Raw genomic sequence first — 18,854 nt, 5'->3', positions numbered from 1 at the left:
ATATTTTAAGTAATTATAAAGAGTGGAAAACCTAATGATCTGTGGAATTGGGGAGTTTTAGAGATTAAAATAAATCCCTAACACAAGAGTTTCAAGAGTAAAGTTATTCTGCAAGGCAAAACAGTTATTCTGTTAGTCTGTTTAACCTCATGAAGTGAGTGCTCTCTTTAAGGTTTAGTTTTTTATGTTTAGGATCTCCCAATTTATTTCTGAAGTTTAGAACAACTTAACTTTTTCATAAAAATACATTTATCATAATGCACCTTATATTTAACTCTGGGTTTATCTGCGATCTTTTAAAAAATGTTAGCCAGATTTGTGTTTAAAAAATTTGTATTGTTAAGATGTAGAAACACACACAAGGTTTATCCATCATGTGGAAGTGGGTTCTATAGTTCTCAGGATGCTTTTTTACTTCAGATGGCCCCCCAATGGCCACTACATTCCATGACCCTTCCCTCTCAACAAGGTCAACCAGTGTGATTATAGATCTCACTCAATACAAATAACTCTTGTTATTCTTGATCTTGCTTCAAAAGCATGTAATAAGTGAAATAAAATATCCATTATCTCTTGATTCCCTTGTTTTAAAATTAGCACACACATGCATAGATAAATGAACTTAATTTTTTGAAAGGTTGTGTTAAAATAAGTCACAGCAACATTTTTTTTTCTTTTTGGTAAGTTGCCCACCCTTACATAGTAGCCAGCTATGCGAAACATGGTCAGCTTCTTTAAAGCCACTGAAATTTCCCTTTAACCTGTGAATTAGGTCAAATTAGGACCCAGAAGTATTAAAATTTCTGGTTTATTTTACCTGTGCAGACTTGAAGTGTGTTAGATTCTCTAAGACTTGAGGCCTTTTTGAAAGCTTCTGTAATATAATGTGAATTTAAGGAACACATATATTTCACACAAAATAAAATGTATTAGAAATAGATATTTCCTACTTCCAAACCTTGGGGAAGCAGGAGAAAGCCAAATATGAGGAAGGGGATATGGGAGACTGAGAGGAATGAAGAGCTACCTAATGTTAACCATACTCTGATTGACTAATACGCTTGTGACATTTTCATCATAAATTACTTTAAATCTCTATAGTGTGTAAAAGTACCAGCAAAGTGGATGATACCACACTGTTCTTGTAAAAATATTTAAATGGGTCCTTCTGTTTTACAAATTTAGTTTTTCTACTCAAAAGCATCTCTTAGGACAGTTTAATTAAGATAAACCTTAATTTCATAATTTAAAAAGATAAAAATGATGCATTTATTTGAATGAGGAAAGAATGTGTATGACATTTTTCATTCCAAGTGTATGCCATCTGCAACCTTTACATTCAACTGAGAGTATGTTTGTGCTTGTATTTTCAATAGTGGTTCTTATACTTCTCTGGAAGTTGTGGGTCTGTCTATAGAGATTGATATTTAAGCATTGGATCACCTTTTATGAGTGATTGGTCCATCTATATAATTATCTAAATAACACAATTAGCCAATATTCTTTCAAATTATGAGATAATTCTTTAATAATCAAATTAAAATTTTGAATAATTACTTTGTTCACGTTTTTCTTTTTACCTACAGATATTAAAATATCTCATGTCAATCGTCAGTAATTATGAGGCAGTCTTATATTTAGTATATATACTAAACCACTAATATGGATTGTTAGTTTCTAGGGATAATACCCACTGAAATAATTTTTAAAGACAAGGATATAATATATAATACAACATGAAATTTATAATATGTAACATAGCTCTACAGCCTATTTTTAAAATATTTTTAATTCTGTATATGTAATTCGGTACATGTATTTTACTGGACAAAATTTAAATTTACAAAGTGTATCTTGGGATATTGGTTATTTTCTTAATAACTTCATAAACAGTTTAGGACGAGGATAAAAAATACTACTTTTTTGAATTGTAGAAAATAATGGAAAGGTTTTTAACACAAGTGTGGGAAATGGATCAATTCTGATACTTGAAAAAATGATAAACTCCCAGTCATTGTATCTGACATCATATTCTTTTACTCTAATTTATGCAATCTAAGACTTATGAATTAAATCTAGTTTTTCTTTCTCACAGACTGAAATAAAGAATATAATTATTCCAATGCGTGTAAACACACACACAAGCATACACACACACACACACACACACACACACACACTTGGGGAGAAGGAACACTCATTATTGATAGTACAAATATACTCCTCTGGTGTTTCTTTGTCTGGAATAAATCTTATGTTAGTTGTCATTAAAAAAACATAATTTTATCAATAATTTTAATGATCTGTTTTATTTAGACCATAGTATCTGGAAACTGTGAACAGTGTATGTATATTTTCATGTAAATATATGCCTGTCTTTAGTTTTCAATATTTCGTTTCTAAAGAGACCCCACTTATCAGGGTCTCTGGCTTATCCTGAGCAGTTTTATCCTTTGAAATTTCTTTCAGAGAAAAATCAAGATAAGCTATGTCACAGTACTTTCCTTTGAGAGCTTTTTCCTTTAGTATCAGTCTTTCCATTACAGAAGTTATATCTTGCATACACACACACACACACACACACACATGCTAGTTTCTTTTCCAACCAGATCTTAAAATTTTCACAAACTGCTAAATGGAGATGAAAAGAGAATTAATCTAAACATTTGAGGTGACTATTTGAATCTAAAGCAACCTCCTTGTTTAAGATACCATATCATATGAGAATTATTATCAAAGTGAAATTTTCTTTTGTTATTAAATTGATTTGTTGAAGAATTTTTTACCGGTTACTTAATAAGAACTACTATGTGGTGGCTTAGTGGAGCAGTGCATGTTTCAGACAGTATTCTTAAAACCCTAATCCTCAAGATAATTTCAGGTTTGTCTGTGTTTATATATCATGACATAAAGTGGACTTCTGGCAAGCATCCAGTTAATTTTTTCAATGTAGGTAGACCAGATAATGTTCTTCATATACTCTCCTTTCATTCCCCATCAATGGCTTTTTTGTAAATTTTTTTAGGAAAAAAAATTGTTACAGGTGCCCATTGCAGCAGGTCAAAAAAAGGAGGTATACCAGACTTAAACCGATATGGATAGTAAGAGACTTACTTTGCGTATGAAGCTGCGTTCTTTGTAACACACTGTGTACATTTTAAAATAGAGCAAAAAGAGGTGTTGACCAAATAATATGATATACTTGTCTTCCCTAGACATTGGGAAATATTGAGTAAGTATGAATGACTGTTACTTGTTTTGAGTCCCTGGACATCCTGAAGCTGAAATCCCTTATATGTGGTATCTGTCATTTCTCCCCAGAGAAGGAAGTCGTGAAAGTTGAGGTGACAACTTCTTTCTTTAAATGTTCCAGGGCAGTAAACAAGAACACCCACAGGAAAACTACCACATCTGAATAGAGGTACTTTCAAGAGGTGCATTTATTTTATTACTGACAGTCTTTTTTCTCTCTCCCTTCTCTCTCCCTCTTTCTCCTGTAGCAGTTATATGCTGCCCAGCTAGCTGCAATGCAGGTATCTCCAGGAGGAAAGCTCCCAGGCATACCCCAAGGCAACCTCGGTGCTGCTGTATCTCCTACCAGCATTCACACAGACAAGAGCACAAACAGCCCACCACCCAAAAGCAAGGTACCCTTTTGAAGAAGCTGCATGTCTTACCATTTAGAGTTTTACTTTTCAGTCAGTGGCATTTATTGAATATCTATTATGTGGCAGCAACTGGGTTAACCTCTGGGTCTTTAAGGAGATAAGAGTCTGCTGGGATTAATAAGGATCGATAACACACATACATTTAGCCATTCATTTATTCAATGAGCATGCATGGATAGCTATAGTAGGAAATGTGAGTGATACAAAGATTTATAAGATAGATATGCTGTACTCACGTAGCCTACAGTCTTATAAAATAGATACCCATATTCTATGATACAAAATCTTACAGTTACAGATAAGTGCATTGAAAGTTATTGGGACAAAGATGTTACCTTCAGTGAGAGATTCTGGGAGGGGTTTCCCAAAAAAGGGGCAACTGAAATACACCTTAAAATATGAGTACAGACGGAGCATCCAGAAAATGTTTTGTTTAAATATCAGTAACTGTTACAACATGGTGCAGTATGGATATAATTTTAGATATATCATTCATCCAGTGAGATTTTCATGAAAGATATGGAGACAATAATAGTGTTAGAAGTAAGACTATTTAGAAATAGTTTTGTTTGGGGAACTAAGGAAGCATTTTTTTTTTTTTTAATGAATACTGAGTCTCTGGGCTTTAAAGATTTATTTATTTATTTTAGAGAGAGAGAGCATGAGCAGGGGGAGGGGCAAAGGGAGGGAGAGACAATCCACAGGCAGACTCCCTGCTGATCGTGGAGCCCTACACTGGGCTCAATCCCAGGACCCTGAGATCGTGACCTGAGCCGAAATCAAGAGTCGACCACTTAATGAACTGAGTTACCCAGGCGCCCCAAGGAAACATTTCTTGAGAGAACATGGAAAAGGATTGGCAGGGAGAGAATTCAAATATTTACTCCTTGTCTTAGAAGAGAAAAGGAGAAAATTTTAACTTGAAATGTTTTTGTGTTTGTAAGATCTCAAGATCTTAGATGATGATGCATGAATGTATTAAATTCTCTAAAAGAAGACAGAAGAGTAACCATAAAGTATTTTTCCCTGAGATTACTCAGGGAAATGACAACACATATTTTCTATTAGAAAGTAGTAAGTAGAAAACTGACACAGGTGATTTACCCCCAAAATAACAATATTTTGTCTTTTGCTGTATTACGTAGAAAATTGTTTCTGTTCTCCCTTTTCCAAATGCCATATTGGAAATCCCTAAAGAGTAACAGGGTAAGAGTAGTTGAAAGGAATACACAGAGAAAAAAATTTAACAAGTATTGAAAGAGAAAAAAAACTCCCCCAAGAATTTGTTTTTAATCCTGCTCTAGTCCCCTTTCACAGTTAATCTATTAATTCAGAGGGTGAATTGGGAAAGAGAAGAGATCATTTGGGAAAGTGTACTCCAGTATCCATCTCCCCAAAACTCTTGAGGCGTTTTTCGTATTGTTAAGAGGTAAATACATTTGAAAGTACAGCTTAACCTGGACGAATAACTTAGACTGTGATTCACCAGAAATATGTGCAAATACGTAGTTTAAATTATTGTCCCCACTGCTGGGACATTACGAAATGTACAAACTCACCTTTTAAGATCTATTTCAGCCGTTTAATGGACCTTGCATGTTCTGTGCTTAATGTACACCAAAGATAAGGTCTGCTTTTCTTTATTATCACAGTAGAACATAGTTTTTAAAACTTGGTAGTAATTAAACCTTTGCTAAATAAAATTTAAATCAGTGATATTTTGGGGTCTTCATGGACCAGCAGTTTTAATGTATTGTGTGTACAGACTAATTTTGAGTCAAGTAAATAGCTGTAGCAGCATAATCACTGTCACACACAATAATCCTGTGAGGTATTATTATTCTCTGTTTTTTTACCTTGACTTATTAATGTGATTTCACATCATGCTTCATAATGACACTAAGCATTAGGACATTTCATTTTATGATTTTGGAGTATTTACTTCACTTGTAAATAACGAATGGGATTTTTTTTCCTTACCTCTCGAATAACTTTTTATCATTAGTATCTTCTCCCCAAATTACTTACTCAAATAATTGTGAAGCTTTTGATGTCAATCAGCCATTTACGGGTCTATTCATTCATTCATTCATTCATCCATTCAGAGGTTTACTGAGCAGTTGCTACAGTGATACTTAGGTAACCATGGCAAATGCCCAAGTGATTGCAGGTTAGCTTTGCCAAGACTGCTTTATGAGTTCTATGGCTCTAAACATTCATAGAACCCTATAGACTATGTGCAGAGCAGACAGGGTATCTATGCCAGTGAGAATCTTCTTCCATTTTCTATAGGTTTATGTACCTCCATTTTTCAGTACTAGTGAAAAAGTGAATTATGTTTTTATGCCTCTGGTTATACATAATTTTAAAATATATTTTATAGTTTATCTTTAAAATTCGGTAACTTTTTAAAAATTAGCCTTTGTGAATTTTCTATCATGTAAAGTTTAAGAAAGCTGTAGATGTGTTTCTTCCCATATGCAATTGGGTAAAATGCATACAAAGTTTGCCCAACAGTAAAGTGCCTCTTTTTTGGTAATAACATGATTTAATAAAAACATGTCCCTTCTTTGCTCAGTGTCCACAATCATACTATCTACAACCGCTCTTATTGTCAGAAAAAATGTCTTAAATGTGCTTGTGTTTTAGCTCAGCAGTAAAGTTTAGTGCATTAAAAATAGACCAATTACTGTCATCACTTTAATGAAGAACGTGGCCAAAAGGATTCAACCAGCAGTAAATCAGAAGGACCCATTTCAATACATGAATTTAGTTTCTTATACCCTGAAACTGACATTTATACATGGCATTATAAACATTTTCATTTCACAAAGCTATTTTACTTATATGAAATAGCTATCATTTATTGCTACATTTATGTTTTTAAACAATCAATTCTTAGTGTCCTGGGGTATTTTCTGTGTGGCTTATTGGTGAGTTTTCATGTCTATTTTAGTATAAAATAGAATTATTTTATTAATGGGCTTTGTGTGACTGCATACCTACCTGACATAAACCAAACTAATGGTTTACATTTAAGATATATTTATTGTTTGGAACAGTGGAATTGTCAGCCACATCCAGGTGATGGTGTAAAAAAAATGATCTTATTGGCAGCTGTCAAAAATCATCCATGTTCTCTGGGTTTTATTGCCTGCCCTACTTCCTAGGTGTGCCTTTGCCTTTGACTCACAACTCTAGAGAAGGACACAAACAAAACTTATTTGCAATTTGCAAAAAATGGAAGGGGGGAATCAAAAGGAGGGGGCTCCAAAAGACTGTAAAATTGTACAGCATGAGTCCTCTGATGCATGCTGTTTTCAATCTGCTGTGTGCCAGTTGGAGGCTTGGGGAGTGTGTGCGCGCACGAGAAAGGATAATGCTGAGAAATGATAGAGTGGCTGTGACCTCCAAGCTCAGCCTGGAAATCCAAGACATTGATTTCACTTAGCATTCCTGCTGAGAAATCTGGCGGAGTTCAGTTGTAATAAAAGAACAAGATTCTGTTCTAATGGTAATGGCGTATGACAGACATATCACTTTGTCTGTCCTCAGCACCAGAGAGAGCAGCATTGGAGAAAGGTCACCTGACCTGCCTGTGGTGTTGTACGAGTGCTGTACTGAGCTTTGAACTGCCGCCCAGGAACATAATTATTTATAATATTAAATGATAAAGAAACCTTTAGAGGGTTCACAATGAACCTCTAAAAACTGCAAACAGGCATTGTGTTCTGTAAATATGAAAACACAAAAAGAAATCTGGTCTCTTCAAAATCTGCATTGGAGAATATGGGTAGCGTTGCATGTTGAGTTATATGTCCTTGAACTTACTGCTTATGAACTATTTTCATTAATACCTAACATATTGTCATTGGTTAATTTCTTTTTCTTTCTTTCTTTCTTTCTTTCTTTCTTTCTTTCTTTCTTTCCTTTCCTTTCCTTTTCTTTTCTTTTCTTTTCTTTTAATGCCTTGACTTTATTAAGAAAAAGACAAGAATCTATTTTGCCAACGATTAGAAAATTAAGGTCATCAGCAGATTTTTAAAATTTCTCAGGTGTTACATAAAACCCTTTTAAATACATGTACACTTGTCTCTTTAGAAAATGTTAGCTTTTTCCCCTCTGGTTTCTATTCCAGGACCATTCTTTTCATTAACCAACTAAAAGAAATATATTTGGCTCTTCAGAGATATTCTCGTAGCTCGTGTGTCCTCACAGCTAGTTTATTGCTGAACATTGGTAAATAACTTTGAATGAAAGTAGGAAATAATGAACTTTTGTGTAAGGAATCTTGTTTAAAAGAAATATTAGAAATACTACCTTTCATATTAAAGAAAATTATTTAGTTAAGGTATTGTTTAGCTGTATTGGTCCTTAAATCTCACATACAGTATTACTGCTCTGAATCTGTTTAAATTCCTTAACAAATGTTTAAATTGATTTGTTTATACTTTCGCATTTTGCCACAGGATGGGTTAATGTATTAGTGACTTTCAGTTCCCCACCAACATATTTCCTTATTTATAAATTACTTTCTGAATTATTTGTTGCAGTCTTTTAAAAACCTGGATAGCCTTCTCTGTGATAGGAACTAATTTCTCAATAACATTTGTTTTGTAAGAATGAATTATTTCTTTGAAAAATAGTAGAATCAATGTCAGCCTTAAAATAGTTATCTTAAGAGGAAGAATATTTTTACGCGGTTTCAAATACCACTCACACAACTGTTGGTAATGAATAGACTCATAATCCCATGTTACTGAGGGATTCTCCTATGTCGTAGATGTGCTGACCATCTGAACTTTCCATTTTAAGTGATTTGCCATTGTGAAAGTAGCCACCTCTTAGAAAAATTATAAGAGCAACTTGTAAATACTATTAAATGTCTCTTGGCATTTGATGAAAACTTGTATATTGCCTGCAACAACCAAGAGTAGTTAGTTTGAAAAGCTGATGACAAGAGAGAACTCCTAGGTGCTTCTCTTTTCCCTCTGCTCTGACCCTAGTCATGCTCCCCGGTCACAGTTGTGTCTCTATCAATGACAGCAGCGCATGGATTGTCCAAATCAATTCTTTTTTGTTCTTTTCAATACTTCTAGCAGTGATGTTCCCATTTGCTCAGCAGTAGCATCTGGGAGTTATGACAAGGGAAAGAAATATTTTCCAACAAGCCAGAAACAGCCCTAGCCAGTTGATCAGACACAACAATCAGATTCTTTCAGCTGCAATATCCTTATAAATATTGCTTGAAGTTCAGAAGCAAGAAGTGGAACTATATTGTTATCAGATCTTGTTTCACAAGTGTAGCAATGAAGATCTTTTCTGATTTGGTGACCAGGTGCTTGTGATAATAATGTCAGACTTGCCAATGACTCTTATTAAGGCACCTATTTTTTGTTGTAATGGTAGCAATCACATAGTTTCATGCTGTCAGATAAGCATCACATCAGTACATACTCGTCTGCAGGGTAGAAGTTTGTAGCTTAATACTATGAGTCACAACCTGTGGTTCACATACAAGATTATTTAGCCTTATGTTGGGAGCATGAGAAATCAGAGGATAGTCGTGATTCATCTTAAGTGAAAATTAGTTCTAACGGGAGATTTAGGAAATAAAGCTTTTTGCTAGCTTTGAGACAGTGTTCTGTAATGCCAATTGAGGAGAAAGGCTGAATATAAAAGTACACATGCAGTGTAAGCACAATTAAGTTGAACCACCACCAACACAAACTATATGACAAAAACATTCTTTAATGATAAAGCGTAAAAATTCAAAGCGATTTTGTAAGTTTTAAATGGCCCAGAAAGTGCTAAAGCCTTCACAGGAGTGCGTCCATGACGAAAAGTTTGAAAAGCACTGTTGAATACAACTACAACTTCATTTAGTGTTTTTCACATTTTATCTGGCCACGAAAAGTTTCAAGTGGTAGTAGTTGCTAGAGATGTAATTTCCAATATGCACAAGTTCCTAGAATACTACCATTTGACTTATTCTTAGACATTTTCAGGACAAGATCACAAATAATCATTCTTGACTACACTGGGCTGGAGTTGGCCTCTGAGTGTGGTATCTCTAACTATTCCAGAGTACTTAAATAGTATCAATAAGAGAGGAGCTGCTGTTCATCTACAAATATGAGATCAAATAAAATCGCTGATCCGTGGTGAAACTGTTGGACTTGGTACTTACGGATTTCATTTTTCCTAAAACTTCAGAACAGAAGGGGATGTTAGCCTCAGCTAATTATAACCACATTCAAATTGCCCATTTTCTATTCTTATGCTTTCAACGCTGTCTGGCATATCAATTAAATGCTAGAATCTCCCCGATACCTTGCTCTGTACAGCTGCTTTGTGCTTTGTTGAATAGCTGTCGAAAACCCCTCTCTCTCCGGTATGTCAATAACTGTGAAATAACCATTTTGTGAGCCTTTGAGATGTGATATGGATGTGTCATACTCAAGAGGTGAATTCATTTGAGCAGAATCACCCCATAGAGTTAAACTGGAAATGTACCTATTATCATTATCATCACTTCCTGGGTGGGACATATGTACAGTGAATATAACATAGTGGCCCTGTCATTTTAAATAAAATAGTTTTCTTTTTGCGGTCCCGTGTTGCTAAACTGAAATATGTTAAATGAAGTGTTATCAGCAGAACCCCTGTGATGAGCCGCCTCCTTTCCTTTTCATCTGTATTCAGTTGACAGGAATCTCAAACAGCTAGGTACTTAAAAGCTCTTCTGAGCACAGTGGTATTAAATGACCAAGTAGGTCATTTGGTGATATATTCTTATGACTCAGGAACAGAGGGGTTGGTCATATTTGTAACATGAAAACAGTAAAAATTATAAAACAAAAAGATGGACCAGTCATAATCGTGGTGTTTTGGGGTTTTTTTGTTTTGTTTTTGTTTTTTAAAAAGGCAAAATATACAGAGGGATTTAGGCAATGTTCTTTGAATTCAACTGGCCTGGCCTGTGTCCCCCAGTACATTGAGCTTGTTTTGACAAGAACCTGTCTTGAACACAGCAGCCAGCTCTGACGAGCCACGTCAAAGCTTTTTAATAATGCAAACAGTGGGGAAGGCAAGAGGGTGTGGAGCATGCGCAGACACAGGAAGAGGCACACAATCACATTTTCTCAATGCAAGTTGCCCTCTAAACTAGGTCCAACCCAAAGAAGAGTCACCATCCAAAAAGCTGAGATTAAGGCATTTTAATTTTAAAACCAGGCAGTTCAAAACTAAATAAGAGAGATAGGAAGGAAAAAGAGCAACATGAAAGGACGTCCCTGTGTAGGAGGAGGGTCTAGTTCAACCTCAGTGAACATCGTGGCTGCAAAGGATAAGTCATTACTATGTCAGAGACTGAGAACGCAAAAGCACACTTCTGTAGTTACCTTTCTTTTGAGAAAAGCATTTATAATTGCAGCTTCCTAAAATGTACTTCAAATCAGCTCAAATCCTTTATTTTCTACCCTAAGGAAATGACCAGTGCCTCATTCGAGCTGATTATTGACCCCTTTCCGTCGCTGTAGGCCATACATGGCTGGAACTGTTTTGAGTGGAGAATTGAGAAGAGAAACCATGCAGGACTCCTCTAGACCTTAGAGTTGATTCTCTTTATTTAATCAAATACGTCTGCTGACACATCTTTCTTATTCATAAATAGGAAGAATTTTAGTCTCTCTCATATAGATATGTTTTTAAAATGACAACAAATATCAATGTCCTATTTAGATTGATGGAAAATAGCATAAATACGTATTCATTAGCTATATTTTTTCAATAGATTTTTTTCTCTAAAGGGAACAAAGCATTCTATAGTATTTTTAAACACTAAAAAATGGAGAGTGGAAAGAAAACACAGTAATTAGAGGTAGATGTAAGAGTCAAAAAAATGAAAGAGATGTACCATTCTAAACTGAAGACAAGTTCACAACCCAGAGTATTCGGAAGTGTCATTTATCTAGCAAAATATATCAGTCATTTTACGTATAGATGTGTAGAAGCTAAAGGAAGAAGGACACCCAGACGGAATTCGGTCCACCACGAGTAACTGCCTCACGAGGTCACTTCGCCGCCACTCCATGAGGTGGTATCATTTTATTCAGCGTAATTCTTATGTCACAATATTCTTATTTAAATAGAATTGTAATCAGCTTTCTAGGATTTTAGCTTGTGGTTCCACTGAATGACAGTTACATTTGTTAGTACCCTTTCAGTTGCAAGTAATAGAAAACCTAACCCAAACTGGATCAAGTAGAAAGGAAATGTATTCACTCATATTAAAAAGAAAAATTATCCTGACTTCAGGCCTGGTTTAATCAGGAGCCCAAATAGTATCGCGTGGAAGTGTTTCCTATATCTTAGCTCTGTTCTTTTCTCATTCTTAAAGGAGTGTTCTTTTTCAGTGTTTTATAGCACCCTATGCTTACATGTATCATTCACTGATTCAACAAATATTAATTCATGCCTATCGTGTGTCAAGTTCATTCAAGCCCAGAGAACTACCTCCTGTAGCTATGAGCAAAACAGTGTGTCCTCTTAAGAGCTTACGGTCTTAAGAGAAAGAGACAAAATGGGAGCAATTAAACAAATAGATAATTTCAAATATTGTTAAGTGCTATGAAGAAAATAAAACATAGTATAAGATAAAATTCCTGGGGATAAGCAAAGAAATCTTCTTGAGACTGAGATATAAAGCAAATCCTGTCTGAGACCTAAATCACGAAAAGAAAAGTACCTGCAAAGGTCTGGGGAAAAGCTATTCTGAACAAGAGGAACAGCAATTGCAAAGACCCTAATATGTGAGTGAGGTTGGTAAATTCAGGGCTTGGAAAATAGGCTGGAGTAGTAGAATGCCGTGAACATGAGGGAGAATGATGAGAAATGAGATTGAGAATGAAAAAGACCAGGATGTAGGACTTCTTGTTAAGTAGTTTAAACTATATTCTAAGTGCATTCAATTTAGAGAGAAATAATAGGCTTTCCATTCACCATACCATTTATTAATCTGTAAATTGTAATTACCTATTCGTTGTCTTCCTTTCTTAGGGTATTATGTTTTTGAGGCAAAGGAAATTTTTTTTCTTTTATCCCTTGGGCCAATTAATTAATAGTCTAAGCATCTCTACAATACTTCCCTAGAAATACTGTGGAATTTGAGCCTAAATGACATATATTGAACCTTGCCATTGGAAAGACAAGACACTTTAATTTGGCAAATGTCTATTAATTGCCTATGAAGTGTCAGTCAGAGTCCTAGGACCTGAAGATGTTGGCACATAGTGTAGACAGATCTCTGCCCTCATGGAGCATGGAGTATATTGTGAGGTATGTGGTCAGGGTATGGATGGAAAAAGACAATTATGTATAGCCTATTAAAGGCAGCAAGTAAGTGCCAGGAATGTAGATTTAACCTAAAATATTTTCTGGGTTTTCTTCAGATTCGCTTACTTTATCAGGTTTTTTTTCATTAGTAATATAAGAAAACACACACCCTTAATAGTTCCTGTCACCACCTATATGAAGCAAATTGCATGTTTGGGTTTTTGGAGTGATATTTTGGTACTAACACTAACACATGAGCATTGATTCAAATGTAGACACCTTAAAAATTATAATTACTATTTACTAATGATCATAAGGGTTTTGGAACTCTTATTTTACTTTATGTCTTTTGATCATGTTAATAAGGCACATAAGAAAACAGACCCTAATTTCTAATTAATCTGATTTTTGCTCTTAATATTTTTAAAAATTTTTGATTTTTACCCAAAACTTTATAACCCAGTATGATTTCAACAGATCTGCCAAATGCAGCAGACTTTTAGCTAGCTTAAAAAAACATCAGTGAAAAATGTGCTACAATCTTTTTTTGTGTGTGCTACAGGCTTAAAACAACTATAAATGAGTATTTTTAAATTATGAATAGCATCATTTTCATCATTAAGTTAAACCTGCAATCTCCTGAATTGAGTATTTTTGAGAGGACAGCTTTCTTTGAAAATCTCTCTCTCTTTCCCTGTTTCCTTTCCTCTATCTCTCCCTCTCTTTCTTCCCCTTTTCCTTCCTTCCTTTCTCTAGTTAAAAACTTCATTAAAATCACACTTGTCAGGTAAACATACAATGCCACCAACTTAAAAAAAACCCTATAGGGGCGCCTGGGTGGCTCAGTCGTTAAGCGTCTGCCTTGGGCTCAGGGCGTGATCCCAGCGTTCTGGGATAGAGCAACAGGCTCCTCTGCTAGGAGCCTGCTTCTTCCTCTCCCACTCCCCCTGCTTGTGTTCCCTCTCTCGCTGGCTGTCTCTCTCTCTCTGTCAAATAAATAAATAAAATCTTTAGAAAAAAAATTCTATAAAGTTTCCATAAAACTTCTATCAATAATGTGATTATTTTCTTGTAAAAATTCTTAGTAAAAATTAGTTTATGGTTTATTTAAGCATGCACATTTATAATGCACTTAAAATTCTATTTATTTTACTGATAGTGAGTTTATATACAAAGTTCTACTAATATCTGTATTATTGGATTATAGTCTATAAAATGAGATTTTTAGTTACACCTGTTTTCCCATTTTTTCATGTGCATATGCTATGGAAGCAGCCTTAATTGTACCTAACAAGAAATAGAGACTATTTTAATCCAGAGCCTATCCAAAAAGTTGTAAGATAAGTAAATTCTCCATCAACATTTATATAGTTTCTCTTTACTGGCAATAGTCAGTTGAAAAACATAGTTATTCTTAATTACAGCTTTTTAAACAAAGACCAGAAGTTTTCTGAATGGATTCGTATTAAATGTGAAAAAAAAAATGTCTTCAACAGATACACAATGAGTGATATAATTCACATTGACTATGAATTATTGTTTAGGGGCTGCTTAATATGATCCGGGGAATTTATAAGCATGTATTCCTTACCTTACATATCTTAAAGTGTGAGGACATAGGAGAAACAGAATAGCATTCAAAATATAGAATAGCTCTTGTTTTTGGACCTAGGAAATAATTTTATGACTCTTTTATACTTGAAATATTTGAAATTTTTTCTATATTGCATAAGAATTTTTCTCACAGAAAATTTAATCTTAGAAATATTAAATTTAAAAAGTGCATTCTTACTGGCTCAGAGTATTGAGTATTGCTAAGAACTTGTTTAACAGAGTACCGCTTAGAAAGGAGCATGCCTACAAACGCAAGTGTCTAAATATCACGACCAGCGAACAGCTTCCCTTAACCTGAATCCTAAGGTATCGTAAAGTTCTCATGGGAAGAATGTGCCCCTTTCTAGTCCTGGACCTCCTTGTAGATAATATAATTGGATGCTTCTTAGAATTACACACCCCTCCTTATGAGCTGCACGACTTACAGTTACACTATCCCACAGCTTTTAGCCCTTGACTACGGACTAGCTAATTCCACTGAGTGACTTTTGCAGAACCCAACAGTTAAAAACATACCCTTTATGACTTTTGTTTTTCAAAAGGAGAAAGATGGGATCTCTAAATTTAGAAAAAAAATAAAGACCACAGTTTTCATTTTACAAGTCTTACAATACCAAAATAATATGAAGGGGGAAAATGTATACTCATATAGATAAAAATTCATTTTCCCTCAAACTGTTAGCCAATACCAGAAAATACTAAGAACCTACAGTTTTGTAAAACCACAAAATATTTTTTTATTAAAACTCTGTTGTAGTTCTTTGCAAGACCAATTATCAGTACTGGGATTCTGTATGAGACTTTCATTTAAATTGGGGCTTTCAATACCAAGAATCTCATTTTTTCTAGTTCATTATATAATTTGAGCTGTTATGGTTTGTTGTACAATTTTGATGACTTTTGGCAGTGTAGATATTTCATAAATAGGAGAAAAAGAAATGAAACCAAAAATAGAAAGGATGAAATACTGCAAAAATTTTTCTCTTGTGGTATTTCCAGTAGCACTTAAAATAACATAAGAAAAATATTCTGTTGTGAAGTATGTATAAAAGCATTATGACAGCAATAGGAATGTCCTTAAATAAGTACAGATTTGTGTTTTCTATACTTCTCCGTGTAACTCTTTTGAGGATCAAAGTTTCATTTTAAGTCAGCAGGAGCTCAATATTCAGGTCAATCCTATATAAATACAGGGCAAGACAAGAATTTTGGGTCAGCTGATGGAATTTTTAGTGACAGTTTTCATGTAAATAGTGCTGTCATTTATCTAAAAAAATGATAATTCTGATCCAATTTTAAGAGAACCACTGGGTAATTTTTGCTTGGTTTTGCTTGGATTTTTTTCTATTAGCTTTCCTAGAGTTTCACTGAGCTAGAATTCTGGTCTGTTATATCTGGGACTATAATTTATGGACTGGCAATAAAATAATTAGAGAAAAAATCAATTTCATTGGATTGATCATATTAGATACACTTCCTTCATCCATTGAATTTTAAGTGGCTGGCCCATAATATGTGCTCAATAAATGTTAACTAAATTACATGTTTATATTATACAGCTCGATCTTAATAATATGGATTTAAACTGTAGTTATCACTCTTTGTGATGTAGTTTTCACAATATGTCTATTTTTATAGGTAAATTATTAATACTACAAGATCTAAGAGAATGTACCTGTATAAGGATTTTTTTTAATTCAGAAATATGTTTTTGTAGCTATTTTCAGGTGAACTTTTAGGTCTTTTGGTGTAACCATGTTATTTTCTAGAATTCTGGACATATATAAAATACTGGAAATTTAATGAGATAAAAAGAAATAGTTAAGAAGGGTTTTGAGATATTCTTTCAAAATGTACTTGAATCCTATTTTAAAAAACCAGATCCACTTACAACACATGGTTAATAAAATATGACTTAGTTTACATAAGATATCTTCAACTGGAAAAAGAGGAATGAGAATATCTTCTTTTGAAAAAAGACATTTTCCAAGCAATAGACTTTACAGTGCTTGAAACAAAGCTATATGTTTCTTCACTGGCTTATATAATTTTTTTTTAAAAAAACTGCATAATGACTACGTTATTCATAGATGAGGTTCATAGATTCACTTTTAGAAGTTACTTTTAGAATATTTTCTGAGGTTTATTCAGTAAACTTTTTGAGTACCTATGATATGTGGGACAGTATGGTAGACCCAAAAAAGAATATAATTAACACCTTGTACAGTGTAATGGGGAAGATGAACAAACTTAACAAATAAAATACTATAGACTAAGTCCTGGTCAAAGAATAATATGGAGGTAAGGGGGAAAGTTTCCAGCACAACCTGGGGAGAAATAGGAGAATGAAGGCACATTTTCTGTGCCATTTAGAAGGTTTTTGAAGGAAATAACAGCCTCTAGCAAGGCATGTAGGAATGAAAGAACAGAGTGTTGGGTTTCTTCTAAAGAAATAAGGTGGTCTGTAATGCATGTCTAGAACATTGGGGAGTGTAGTTAAGAAGCACACAAATGTAAGGAAAAGTGTCCAAAGGATGAAGTCTAACCTCCTTGGCGTTCTGTGATCCAGCCCCACTCACCTCATGAGCTTGATTTTTTTACTTCTGCCTTTCTCCCAATCCCAGCAGTTTTGTGCTCCATGTGGAGTCACTTCCTCATGTATCATGTTGTTTCTCCACTTTTTTGCCTATGTTTGTGCCACTCCAGCTCTCTGGGGTCCTTTTGCCCTCTTCATTCCACTTTTCCCTCTTGCCTTGTGCCTCCTCTAGGATCTGTCTCAGCTATCACCTCTACGTAGAATTTGCTACTCCGTCATATGTGACTCCGCCACAGGGACACAGACTCCTTGCTTGTACCCCAGCGCCCTTATCAACCCTTGATTGCAACTGTGGTCCCTTGTGTGATTCTGAGTCTCTTCAGCATAGGGACTATCTCTTGTTCATTCTTAGCGCCAAGCATACTAATTGACATGCAACCATTGCTCTAGTTCTGTTAAAAGAATAAACAAACAAACAAATAAGAAAAACATCTGTGGAAATAAACCAAGATGTTATATTCAGACATGTGACTGAATTTGGGGCCCCTTAGTGGAAGTATCCAAAAGTCAGTGGCTTGAATCATTGGAGGATTATTTCAACGCAGCATGAGAAGAATAGGATTGTACCTGTGAAAAATGAAACTAACAATGCCATTATACTATGTAGAAAGACTGTGTACATAGGAAGATTATGGAACCTAAAAGTAAAATTTGTCATTGTTTATCCCGACAATCTACTTGAGAAACACTGGATATAGGAAATGGGGACATTCTGGTCATTGGAGAGATATGGTCTGTAGTTGAAGCATGCATAATTTACTAGTACTTACTATGGTCTGAATGAAGCACTTACTATATTTCTTTCTGCCCTGATTCTTATTGCTAAATTTGCTTTTTCAAGTATCTTCAAATTAGGAAAATTTTACCTTAAAAAAACTCAATATTCTGGCCACGTATAAATTAATTAATTGGCATTTTGGTTTACATATTAGCGTCTTGGGTTTGTTTAGTATAAATACATCTTCAAGTGAATGACCTCCCTTACAGACGCTGGAGAATTAAGTGGATGCTAAAATGAAAGGCTTTATACTAATATTGGCTAGTTTTGTTATATTGTTTAATTGACAGTTAAATGAAGTTTTAGGCAGGAAGATTATTTTGTTTTTCTCTCTCTTTTTTTAAGTTTATCATTCTCCATTTCTCTTTTATGCCAAACAAACTAGCTTAAATATGGCAGAGAAATATTCCACCTATACATGCTCATATATTAGTTTATATTCTCTCTATATAAAAATATCTGTGTGTGTGTGTGTGTATATATATATATATATATATATATATATATATATGTATTTCATCCCTTACTACAAGAATCAAGAATATCCATTCATGGGGCGCCTGGGTGGCTCAGTCGTTAAGCGTCTGCCTCTGGCTCAGGGCGTGATCCCGGAGTCCTGGGATCGAGCCCCACATCAGGCTCCTCTGCTATGAGCCTGCTTCTTCCTCTCCCACTTCCCCTGCTTGTGTTCCCTCTCTCATTGGCTGTCTCTCTCTCTGTCAAATAAATAAATAAAATCTTTAAAAAAAAAAAAAAAGAATATCCATTCATTTTATTTGGCAACTCACGACCCAAAGCAACATTTAAAATAAGGTCAAATCTAAAATAAATGCACTTATTCTTTCTCCTTAGTTCTGTCTAG

The 18,854-nt window shown here is 34.6% G+C and overlaps 1 protein-coding gene across 39 annotated transcripts in view; it reads left to right on the top strand.

The window, feature by feature from the left end:
• SOX5 (SRY-box transcription factor 5) overlaps positions 1-18,854 on the top strand; it is a 964,448-nt gene that overhangs the window by 889,562 nt on the left and 56,032 nt on the right. For all 39 annotated transcript variants that reach the window (XM_048216852.2, XM_044385168.3, XM_057303269.1 and 36 more), the window contains one exon: positions 3,501-3,647. In XM_048216852.2, coding sequence (XP_048072809.1) covers positions 3,501-3,647 — 147 coding nt within the window. The remainder of the gene's footprint in view (positions 1-3,500; positions 3,648-18,854) is intronic.

Source organism: Ursus arctos, unplaced genomic scaffold, assembly GCF_023065955.2.
Source record: "Ursus arctos isolate Adak ecotype North America unplaced genomic scaffold, UrsArc2.0 scaffold_26, whole genome shotgun sequence".
In the NCBI taxonomy this organism is placed as follows: domain Eukaryota; kingdom Metazoa; phylum Chordata; class Mammalia; order Carnivora; family Ursidae; genus Ursus; species Ursus arctos.
The sequence above is the reverse complement of the archived record's forward strand: the minus strand, read 5'-3'. Positions and strand labels throughout refer to the sequence as shown.